A 12,199-nucleotide genomic window follows, 5' to 3' on the forward strand; every position below is an offset into this window, starting at 1 on the left:
GTGTGTGTGTGTGTGTGTGTGTGTGTGTGTGTGTGTGTGTGTGTGTGTGTAGGAGGTGCAGACCAAGACTGTGTCCCTGTGGTCCTACATCAACAGGTAACATACTGACAGATCCGCCTGGCTAAAAGCCCAGTTCAGACTCACAGATTCATGACGAGATGAAAACCATTTCCGACCCGACTCAGCTCGACTTAAACCAGCTAATGGCGTCGCTGCGGCTCAGCTGGTCGAGTCTCCAGAGACTGGTTTTAGAACGTAAGAGACGTCTCATGTTTCAACAGCCAACAGAGAAGTCAGCTACAAACTATAGGATATAAAATAATCCATTTCACTTTTTTTTTTAATATTTCTTTTTAAGTTCAAGTTCAATTTATTCACAAAAGTTAAAAGACAAGTACAATCTCTAATGCAATCTCTAATGTGAAATGGGACATCCTGGGAAATAACACACATTATAAATACTCTCATATTGTTTGGATAAAAAAGGAAACCTGTATTATACAATATCATTTACAACCTACAATTACTCACATTACTGTAATTCAGTAGTTTTTTGTGTAGTTTTTAAAATCTAGAATTTAACTTAAGTATGTTTTGTGTGAAGTATTGTACTTTGCTACATTTTAAATCCCATCCGTTACTGAGTAAATAAAAAGGCTCTAAAATGTTTGGCACCGTTGCTATGGCAAAGTATCCGTCAACAAACTCAAAACCAAAGCGCTATCTGGCTTTATGCCCTTATCAAATCGCAAAAGACTGCCGTTTAATTCAATTTAAAAAAGTAACTTAGTAACTTTCACTCTGACTAAATTTTAGGTGTTTGAGTAGATTTTTATACCAGTCATTTTACTTGTACTTGAGTAAAAGTTCATCAAAGTAACAGAACTTTTACTTAAGTAGAATAGTTTTGCACTCTTTCTACCTCTGAAACAGAAGCACAAAGAGACGTTGCTATGGAGATGATGCACCGTCTCCTCTCGTCTCTTTGGTGTGAACTGGCTTTCAGAACGCTGCAGACCGACGCGTTGCATAAAATTGCAAGTTTCCACCGGTGTGGCGGCGAATCTTTGGTCTGAACTGGGCTGTAAGAGCGATGGTGGGGGGGGCGCCTCTCTGACTGACAGTGTTGTCCCCCAACAGCCAGCCGGAGGACTTCAGCAACCCCTTCTATGTGGACTACGAGCACCACGTTCTGTATCCGCTGGTTTCCTCCAGACACCTGGAGCTGTGGACCGCCTACTACGCCCGCTGGAACCCCCGCATGAGACCCCAGGTACACCGCCGCTTATGGAAGGTGGGGGGGGAAGGGGTTTAGGGACAATAGAGCAGGAGCTCTGCTCTGCTGTATTTGTGCTGTCTTATTCCGCCTTGTGAAGGGCTCATTGCACGGAGACTCAAATGCAAGTCTCCTGCGTGCTTCTTTTGAGGAAATATTGTTCATATTTACTAAGAAATACGTTTACGGTGTTTCCTCTCTGCCGGGGACATTCGGTGGGGATTTGCTCTGGTCGAAACGCGCACGCTGGTACACACTCAAATAAAGTTTAACCATGTATTGAGTTAATTTAAATAGCTCCCGTTACTCTACTGTGTCAACAGTTAACTTCATTTGATATTGTATGTGGCGTTTTTTGTTTTTTTTGCGAGGTACAAGTGTTTCACCAAAACAAGTTCCTTCCTGAGACCATTTTGCCGAGCCACCGTCACTGCTCATAAGATTACAGCTTTTTCTTTTAAAATTACAATTTTATTCTTACTTTTTTTCTGAAAATACTATAAAATACCAAAACCAACAGTGGCCCTTAGCACTTTGTCATCAGGTTTCCCTTTTTAAAGAAATGTAGGGCCAGTTTAAACCTGGATCTGGGTTACTGACAATCTGAAATATTGTTATATTAGGAATAATTAAAAATATTATGTGAAATATTATGTACTGTACTATGTCAACTTTGTACTATAGTCTTTATCTACAGTAGAATAAGTGTGTGTGTGTGTGTGGTGTGTGGTGTGTGTGTGTGTGGTGTGTGTGTGTGTGTGTGTGTGTGTGTGTGTGTTGTGTGTTGTGTGTGGTGTGTGTGTGTGTGGTGTGTGTGTGTGGTGTGTGTGTGTGTGTGTGTGTGTGTGTGTGTGTGTGTGTGTGTGTGTGTGTGTGTGTGTGTGTGTGTGTGTGTGTGTGTGTTTCCAGGTGCCGGTCCACCAGACGCTGAAGGAGCTGCTGATTGAGAGCGGAGCTGCAGCGGAGGGTGGAGGAGCTGCAGAGAGACGCCACCTCCCACTCCCTCCTCCGGAACACTCGCCCTCACACTCACAGGAACTCCCCTGCACAGCGCCGTCTGACGCACACACACACACACACAGAGAAAAAACTGCATGCAAACGCACATAGGACCACACACAGACATACACACACTTATAGAAACACACACACACACACATAGAAACGCACAGACACATACACAGACTCACACAGTTTCATGCGTGTTTTAGCCCACTTAATACAAATACTGATGTTTACAATGTGAAGGAGGCTTTACAAAGAGATTCCTAATTTTATATTAACATTCCTAAATACAGTTTTAGCTAATAAACAGTGAAATAAAAAAAGTATTTAAAGAAAGTATTACAAACTAGCCCGACACAGCACCTGTTTTTATTATTTATATTATTTAAAATACAAATACTCCCAATTCAGAAAGACCAGCTTCCCCGATACTGTTCCTCCCACTCACTGCAGGGGGGGGGGGGGGGGGGGGGGGGGGGGGGCGGGGTGTTGTGTTTTTGTATGAAGAACTCTCAGGGCTCAGGTATTCACGCGAGTTTTGCGGAGACGCAGACCACACCAACTGTGATTGGTCCGCTCGCCCATGGCTTGGTAGTGTTTTTTTTCCCCCTAGTCTCTCTTTGCCAGACCTTCTTCCACAGCGCTGCGGACGAGGGTCTGGCTAGTCCACACAGCATTGTGGGATGGGAGAAAACCATGCTGTGGTTTTCTTTAAACCAATCCCAATCGTATTGGGCCGTGCTAACCGCCGGACAGAGCCACGGTGCCTCTGCAAATTAGCCTCGGGAAGGAACTTGTTTTGGTGGAACGTGTACGTTCAAAAGTTGTTTTAGTCATGCAACAGAAAACTCAGATTGGACAGATAGTCTAGCTAGTGGTCTGGATTTACCCTGCAGAGATCTGAGGAGCAGTTAACCATATTCCTCAGAAATCCACCGAAGTTTAGAATGCCAACACGAAGGAAGAGGAAGGTAACGGATGTCTGACCAAAAAGAGCGGCAATTTCTGGCGGCAACAGAGCGATCCCGGAAGTGGATATAGACTACATTTCCCCACGACTCAATTCCTGGTTCTTCTTCTCTATAAAAATCAAGGAGAGGGTTAACTTTTCCTGCTACAGATTTCCCACCGTGGTCAGAAAGCACAAGGGACACTTTGTTTCCTAAGCCTCCAGAGTCGCTACTCGCTCCGGAGCTAATCATGTCTCTCTCTCTCACTCGAGCCCCCGCAGAAGCATAAATCCCACTTTACTGTGCATGTTTTTCTATATTTGTATAAGAGTCTTTTTTTATTGTTTCTCTTACTTTATATTGCCTTTCCGTGCCACTTTGTCCCTTTACTGTAAAGCACTTGAATTTTGGGACGTGTGAGGAGGGGCGCACGCGCTATCACGGAAGGCTTGTATCATGTGGATTCTCCGACAGTGTTGTTATCATTACTTAGAATTCCTCATGGGGGCGACAGAAACTACACACTGTAGCTTTAAATTATAGGTAAATTATTATAACTGTTTTCTAGAAATCCCACATACAATCTGTACTTGTTCTCAGGCTGAATGTGCTTTAAGATTTGTCACTTGCCAATCATGAATACATTCACATAACCAGGACTCAGTCATTTTGCCTTTATTTTAAGAGTGTGCAGTCAATACAAATAACTTAATCATGGATAAACAAATCAGTCTGTGTTCCAAAAACCAAATTATCTGGATGACAATTTTATTAAATTATTAAACTACATTTAAAGATCATGTTCAACCCCCACACCTCTGTCCTCCTCCTTTTGTCTCCTCAGTGCATTCCTCAGTCCCTTTTATTTTAATACGGATATGACCTATAAATCACACTGTCTACCTGTGGCATGTCATCGTGAAAATCCTTTATGTAAATAATGTGTGTAATTGTGAGACGTTAAACCTCCTAATGAGCCATACTCACTTCTGACATTCCACTTTAAAAAAAAAAATTAAAACAAAAGGAAGAATGAAAAACTCCAGTGTCGTTCTTGTCTTTTTAAATGGTTTTATTGTATTGGTTCATATTAGTAACATATTGCCAGAGTTATAGTGGAATAAGAGAGAAAGCAGAGTTCACTATCACACTTCAAGCAATGAAGAACTGTCCAACATTCAGTTGTCAGGAAGACGCACAGAGTTCAACACTCGTACACTCGTCAGTGTGTCTACAGTACGTAGAGAAAAGCATGCATCGTAGTGTGTATGTGTCTGACAGCAGTATGTGTGTATGTGACAGGCAGCCTTGCAAAGCCAGCCCTCAAACATCACTTCATCTGTTGCTTTGCTGGGCGCCGACGGGTGAACCGGTGAGGGTGCCGGGCTGTGGCTGGCTTTGCATGTGGTGACAGGCACTGAGTGGGATGCAGGGAGAGGACAGGTGGGAGTGGCACCTGTCATATGACGCAGCGCAGAGACCATACAGACCCACTTTACAAAGCGAGCTATCAATACAACCCAGGCTTAGTTTATACGGCCACTTTAGGAAGCAGACTTGTGATGAGTCAATTAATGTTACTACGGTAATTCATTCTTGAGATCCAGCCCAGTCTTATACACACTTAAAGGAGCACTCCACTGATCTCATACGTCAACACCGCGCAGGACATGGGGGGGAAAAGCGCCTGAAAAGGGAAGCCAATGCTGAAGTGCCTTCACCCTTGTATTGTCTTCACGTAAGGGACCCTCTCGTATCCCTCGGGTCAAATGGACCCGTGACTTATTTGGGGTTTTAGAAACAATTCTGAAATCAAATTTTAATTCATAATCTATTAACAAATATTGTCTTTATCTCAATTTCAAACAATTGAGATAACATATATGTTTAGGAAATGCAATCAATCTCTACTAGCACACAATTCAAAATGGAAGTGTGAGTCTTTTTTTGTCATAAGGTTATAATCCATGTTAAAAATGTGAACGTGAATGTGATCATTCTTATCTTGGAAAAAGGGGTCATATCCAGAATAATTTTCTGAATTGAGTCAGGAATACATGTTTATCACAGAAAATAAGGTAAGGCCCTTGATTTTCAGGTAGAATTTTTTTTTACTTTTATCATTTTTCTTCGTATAAAAATTTGAAATGGGTCAATTTGACCCAAATACCATACAAGGGTTAAAGCTGCATTCTATCTACCTTCCAGCAGGGGGCGGCTCCGCTGGCTTTATAAAGAAGTCGGTTTTTGTAGAAGACTGAGAAATGAACCTACTTCTCACTTTATTATTATCTCAGTGAACATCCTAAAGAGTTTATGGTCTCAATCGCTACTTTCAAGTCTTCTTCAATACAGCATGATGTTTTTTTTTTGTAAATTAGGCTCCCATTTATTTTAAAACAGATGATAAAGCAGGGTATGCTTTAGGGCGTGGCTACCTAGTGATTGACAAGTTGTTACCGCGGTGTTGTCCGTGTTTTCGTCTCAGAACCCTCACTCGGTTTTCACTTCATGAAAGTTAATTGGAAGATTTTGGTTGATTAAAAATGTCTTGTTCGGTTGTACTAATATACACTCTTACACAGTTGGCTGTTTTTGCACCTGTTGAACCAAACCAGCTTTCAGCTCCAATTTTCTTTTTCTTTTTTTAAATAGCAACGGCCATAATTACAAACTCAAGGCTTCAAAACGAGAGTCCCTAAACCAATGGGTGACACACTGTGGCCACGTCCACTTCTTTTCTATACTGTTTATGGTCAACACTGTTGACTTATCCCCATTTGACCCATACTAAGGGCCAAAAGAAAGTTTATAACAGACAGTTGCTTTGGGCTGGATTCATATTAATGCCAACACAATTTCTTTGTGTGAATGTTTTGTTTTTAAAGTGACAGTGCCCTAATGTCTAATGCACTGTTCTTTCAATTTGGAGTGCTCCCAGAAGCAAGCTTTTACTGTATATGTATTATCAGAAAGTGTCATGAATTGTCTAAATATTTGGGTAAATCCTTGATCCAATCATTTCCATCTGTTGTCAACTCAAGACGGCTGCTTTTAGTTTTCTCTTGTGTAATCCCTTGTATGTTCTGATAGCCATGATTATTTGAGCACGCTTTGTAAAACAGGCCTGATATGCTCCCTAAAACCTAAGGACACTGTTGCTCCTCCACCAGTCTACAGCTCTCTACAGTTGGGTGAGCAGCTCCAAACAGCAGGGTGTCCCACTAGCATTGTCCACACTGTCTCTTAAAGCCGTATCAACATCCACAGTGCCGGTAACAACGGCCTCACTCACACATTGTGTCTCCAGGTGAGCATCATACACGTCGTTACACGTTATTTATAAGATATCGACCGGCTCTAGCCTCTTAACTTGGATCCATCGAGTCTTCATCCGACCAAATGTCTGTTAGATTCAATCCTTTTCCTTCCCGATTATTTTAAAACCCCTTTCTCATTCAAGCCCAATACACAAAGCCAAAGCCAATCACAATGCTACATCTTTGGTGAATTTGTAGTTTTGCTACAGGCCAAAAGGTTTTTTTTTGCTATATGGGATTAAGACATTCGATACATTCAGTAAACAGAAAGGGTTTGTTATTCAGTGTTTGCTTGATGTGAAGCTCAGCTCTCTGCAGCCGGAGCGCGACCAAACACCGGCGCCTTCCGGTCCTTTGGGGCCCTTCGTTCATCCAAGGTAACCACCCAAAGGACCCAGCTCCTTGGGTGTTTGCTCTCGCTCGGGCTGCAGCTACGGCGTGTTAGATGAATACAGTGGCGTCCCTGGGGGACTGTGTTAGGGTATAAGGCAAAGAGAGAAGCACCATTTTTGAATTACAGCTGACAGGGCGTCCATGCATGTGTCGAGCAAGGTGAACAGATCACTTACACACACCCCCCCGCTCAGAGTCCCTGTACACACAAGTTTAAAAAAGCAGCTCAGAGTCATGTTGGATTGCTTTTTTAGCAGTCTCAGGCCTTTTTTTTTTTTAGTAGAGAACGAGGGACGCAAAGGGATTGTGGGTAGAGGCGTCTGCTATTCCAAGGCAACATGGAGGAGACCAGGGTGTAGTATTCATGTGGGACTGTGCTGCATCCTGTCAGATATGTAACACGCCACGGCCGCTGTTCACAGCTCATACAACACATACTGCCTCGGCAGAAAATCCATCACGCGTTCGCCTCTGTGTGGATACGGCCCGCTCTGTCAGACACTAATCAGGTCGCCAATCGTTGCTCATGCCACGTTCACGTCACCTGTGTGCTTCCACTAGCTTCTGTGTTTTTAACATCTTGAGTAATACACTGGCTCTGTGGTTGGCAGTGCATTTTTAAAAGTAAAAGAATTGGCTCTTGGGTACCAAAGACTAACGCGCCAATTGCCACCGGGGAACCGTGCGCATTCCAAGAGGCACGAGTGCGTTATTATGGATCCCACTGCTTTTATCGGCGTGACACGGCCTGCGTAGCATCTAGGTGGTAAGAGTTAGGATAGCCCCATTGGTCAGAGAGTAGGACCTGGACACGTGAGCATGGACACCTACTCAACCAATAACTGATAATTCGGACGCGCAAGCGGCGCCCATGGTGTCCGCATGTGTCCACGCCCATGCATGCAACATCGTGGCTGCGCGACCAGGACAAGAGTGCAGCTGTCCATGGGACGTGGCTGACAACATTTCCCTGTTCCCATGTCAATGTCTTTGCTGAATCAGCACAGGTGGGTGAGAGTTTTCTTCCCAGATGTCTATATATGTACGACTATTTATGACCACTCTCACATTATTTGTTTTTGATGATGCCTGATAACTTTTGTCTTCATGCTGTTGTGTTGTCTTTATAATTGTCGGAGCTTGTATTGCAAGACAAACGTCCGACAATAAAGTGTGTAACAAACGGGTGAGCTGTGAGTCCGTTGCCTGCTTCTCAGTTAATGGTCGTTAGCGAGGGCCGGCTATCGGCCAGAAAAACTCCAATCTAAATCAGCAACCCTACTGACCAATCCTAGCGTTCGAATGCTACGCAGCGCGTGTCTTGCCATGGAAAGTAGTGGGATCAATAATACACGGGGCACGCACGAGACTTACACACAAGAGTGTAAAGACCCACGCAAGAACCACGCAAAAGAGCCTGAAGTCATAACTGTGACAATCAAACATCAAACTAAGCCCTAGACCGCCCATCAAGATGAAGGAACTTTAACGGATAGCATTCAACAATCCTCACCCATACAACTGCTAACATGCGCTTGTCTTCCCAAGTTAGAAATATCACCCAATGACGTGAACGTGGCATTATTACGTCCGCCTTTTTCCGTCTGTCTGTCAGCAGGATTATGAAAAAACAACTGGCCTGATTTTCATGAAAAACTGTGTGAAAGGGTGTAGCATGGGCCGAGGAAGAACCCATTCAGTTTTTGGGGGCGGATTTCTGAATCACAGTAAAGATGCCAAAATGATATTTTGTGAACATTGTGAGAAAGGGCGATTGCCCTTCTAGTTCACTCTAACATTGTGGGATAATTTAAGTCCACTACATAGGTTTCCCCAAATCCCCCTGCAGAGATCCTGAGCAGTGCTATAAAACGACAGACTAAATATCAGTCGGTGTAGAAAACGGTGAATGATTTCAGATGCAGCCCAGATCTTGTTCAGGAACGTACGAGACCTCTTTTGGCATTAGACAAACCGTTGGCAGTACAGAACAAGTAAGCCGTAACTATCTACAAAAAGTGAAGCTAAGTTATTAGGAAAGTCGGGTACAAAGTGTAAAAAGAGCAGGCGAAGAGTGTAAACTCACACACACACACACACACACACACTTAAGAGTATATATAATATGGAGCATAAACGTGCTCTTACACAGGGCTACAGTAAAAGGTACAAACACATAACTGCTCACGGCAATATGTACAACCATCACAACTTTCCAAAAGCACTCGTTATGACATTATTTAAGATTCTAAAGCTAACTACTGCTGCTAACTTCATCTACACGGCTAAAGCAGACTTCTAATTGTTTTTTGTTTTAAATGCATATCAATTCAACCAGTATGGTCTTGGTGCCAACTGATACAAACTCCTCTCTTTGACTTCACACGTCGGACATCTTTCACTTATCCCTCACATGCCCACTCCTATAAAACTTCCATGGTGGCCATATCCAAGTCTACTAAAGGCATTACCTTAAAAAAAAAATAATAATAAAAAGCCGAATCATTTGTCATCAATGCATTCTTGGGCCAATAGCGGTCTGCTCTACAGTAATGAAAATCTCTAGCTTCTGTGTTGACGTAATGCTAATTTCAATTTAAAAGTGGCCACCGTGGGATAAAGAGCAACTCAAGAGTTCTGCTGCACACACTGGCACCTCACTGCTAACACAATAGAACATAGTACAAACAATATTAGATTCTTAATATAGCAATTGCATCTTCAACAAAAGTCACATTTCACACGTTTCAGGCTGTCCACGAGCCTCGGCACAGCCTGCTTTTTTTTTTTTTTTCTGGAAACAAAGTGCTCAGGTTTTCTTCTTTTTCAGATAGCTTCCCGCTGAAGGAAGATCCCGTTCCAATGAACAGAGGCCGAGAAGTACACGCTGTGCATTTTTAAGCTCTAACTGCAGTGGAACCGATTCAGCTAGCGTCACTTTTATGCTACAAGTATGGTGAGTCGTTGAATTCAATCTGACCGTTCTTTTGAACTCAATTCGTTGTTTGACTTAACTTTTAGCTGTTTCGCATCACAATTATTTCACCATCTTTGGAAAACCGAGCCCTGCTCCCGTCCTTAGGCATCATTAAAAGGCTAGTTGGAAAAAAACAAAATCTATTTACACTATAAAAAGTCACAGGTTCTAAGTAGACAGAAATGTTTGGACGCCTTATTTTTTTTCCCCCACTGCAAAAAAGATCCAAATCTGAATAAGGCAACTTTGTACATCAAGATAGACAACGTGAGGAGCAACTGACGATGTGAACAGTGGCTACCTGCAGTAAGTCCAGTATACGAGGTTTGTCCCAATAATGGACTCTATCTGCTAATAGTGGAGCCCATTTAAGAGCAACACGTGTACCAAGTGGGTCAAAATGTAATTAAACATCCTGGGAAACTTCACCTAAAAATGAGTATAGATAGCATAATCATAATCGCAGAGTCCGTTTAAATGCACACCAATATTCCACTATTATCCCGAATATGACAATATTCTAAATTTGATACAGGTCATGTAAACAGCCTGTTTTTATTTGGATATTCCGAAAAATCCTTTTACCTAATATAGCATTTTCTGATTCATTTGGAGTCTGTGTCTGCATCAGGGTTTTTACTGCAGTTTGTGACAGTTTACGGCGGTGTGTTGCTATGGTTGTTGGACACACACCAACCAGCCGGCAGTTGACAGGGCCGCGGTCGAGATAATTTGGACGGCTACATGTAAACGGGAATATCAGTGGAATATTTATTTTCATTTGCCATGTAAACAGCTGAATACTGTCTTTTTCAGAATAAGGTCAAAGACAATATGTGCATGTAAACGTGCACGGATTATCCCTTCGATATGACAATAAAGTAAACAGAAAATGTAATAAATGAAACAAAAAAAGTCACATGTTGATTGCAAGTGACAAGACATTGTGAGTGGACATCATGGTTACATGGTGTAACGTGAGTTCTACGAGTACGAGCTTGAGCCTTAACATTAACTGGTTGACTACCTTATCTGACAGTAAGACACATTCCACCACTTTTTTTTTTTTTACAGGCGATTAGACAATCAGTTGCTTCAAGGCTTTGAATAGAAATCTGGGGAATCTTGTTTTATGTTCGCCATTCACTGTCAACTCATCTGTGGTAGGCAAAGACAACTCCAAGCCATGGATTCTGAGCCAGATTCCATCATTGTGCATCAACAAAAGTAATATCTACAACTTGATAATCAGTTATGTGTCAAAACTGCTGTGTTCCATTCAAAGTCAGGATATGAGATATTGCTGATCAGGGCCTGAAGTTAACTTGTTTTGGCCGCAGGCCACTATGGCAGTTGGGTTTTAAAATCCATTAGCCACAAAGGCTTTCTAACAGCCAATATAGTTTTTGCTTCTGAAAGGTGAAAGGTGAAAGGTGAAACACGAGCATCGTTCCTGAACTTGTTAAGAATACACATTTGAGATCAAATCCAAGGAAATGGGGAACTTGGTTAAAATGGGAAAGAACGGTGCCAAAAGAAATCCCATTGGGTAGCCAATGAGGCAGGTAGATTGACAGTTTCACCCGCCAATGGCAAAATTCACCTGCATTTTGGCGTGGGTGCTAATTTCAGGCCCTGTTGCCGATTGTTGTTTGTCAAAAAAAATGTAGAGGAGGAGAAAACTCTGGGCATGTATCGCAGCGTTCACACTGGAAGTTCAGCTGGAACTCCCTGACCAAACTCAATCAATCAGGAAACTAATCCGCCTTAAATCCAGACCACTGAACAGTGACTGACTCCCTGTGAACCTGTGAAGCTTGACACAGACCCAGAGGAGTTTCTTTCTCCAATGTATAATAAGATAAACCATTTTTTTTGTATTTCCTTTTTCAGTATTTTTGACGTCCCTGTGTGTCTGGAGCTCTGCAAAATGCTACAGACTAGAGCTCCAGCTCACAGCGGAGGAATCACAGAGAACATGCTGAAGGCTAGATAACTGTAAAAAAAATTGTTAGTATTGTTTAAACCGTAAATAATAAATTACTATATACACATACATTTGGCAAGGTTCAATACATTGTAAGCCATGTTTACATCATAGAATTAAAAAAGAAAAATCTGTGTTCACATTCAGCGTAGACGGACTACAAATCCCAACCTTCATAGCACAGAGCTGCAGGATCCACTAGGACATGCTACAATAGACAGTCGTGTGCGTGTGTAGCGCGCGTGTGTGTGTGTGTGTGTGTGTGTGTGTGTGTGTGTGTGTGTGTGTGTG

At 42.5% G+C, this 12,199-nt stretch overlaps 1 protein-coding gene and 1 long non-coding RNA gene across 2 annotated transcripts in view; one reads left to right on the forward strand and one right to left on the reverse strand.

The window, feature by feature from the left end:
- The window catches only part of mtmr1a (myotubularin related protein 1a), a gene marked incomplete at its 5' end in the record, with an annotated part of 26,027 nt that extends 23,675 nt beyond the window's left edge, over positions 1 to 2,352 (forward strand). Inside the window, 6 exon segments of the mRNA XM_032544433.1 lie at positions 53 to 96; positions 1,141 to 1,273; positions 2,186 to 2,217; positions 2,219 to 2,280; positions 2,283 to 2,303; positions 2,306 to 2,352. Coding sequence (XP_032400324.1) covers positions 53 to 96; positions 1,141 to 1,273; positions 2,186 to 2,217; positions 2,219 to 2,280; positions 2,283 to 2,303; positions 2,306 to 2,337 — 324 coding nt within the window. The 3' untranslated portion in view covers positions 2,338 to 2,352.
- Positions 1 to 12,199, reverse strand: part of LOC116707236 (uncharacterized) — a 111,345-nt gene that overhangs the window by 62,231 nt on the left and 36,915 nt on the right. The window lies entirely within an intron of this gene.

The sequence above is a fragment of the Etheostoma spectabile genome, chromosome 19, assembly GCF_008692095.1.
Source record: "Etheostoma spectabile isolate EspeVRDwgs_2016 chromosome 19, UIUC_Espe_1.0, whole genome shotgun sequence".
In the NCBI taxonomy this organism is placed as follows: domain Eukaryota; kingdom Metazoa; phylum Chordata; class Actinopteri; order Perciformes; family Percidae; genus Etheostoma; species Etheostoma spectabile.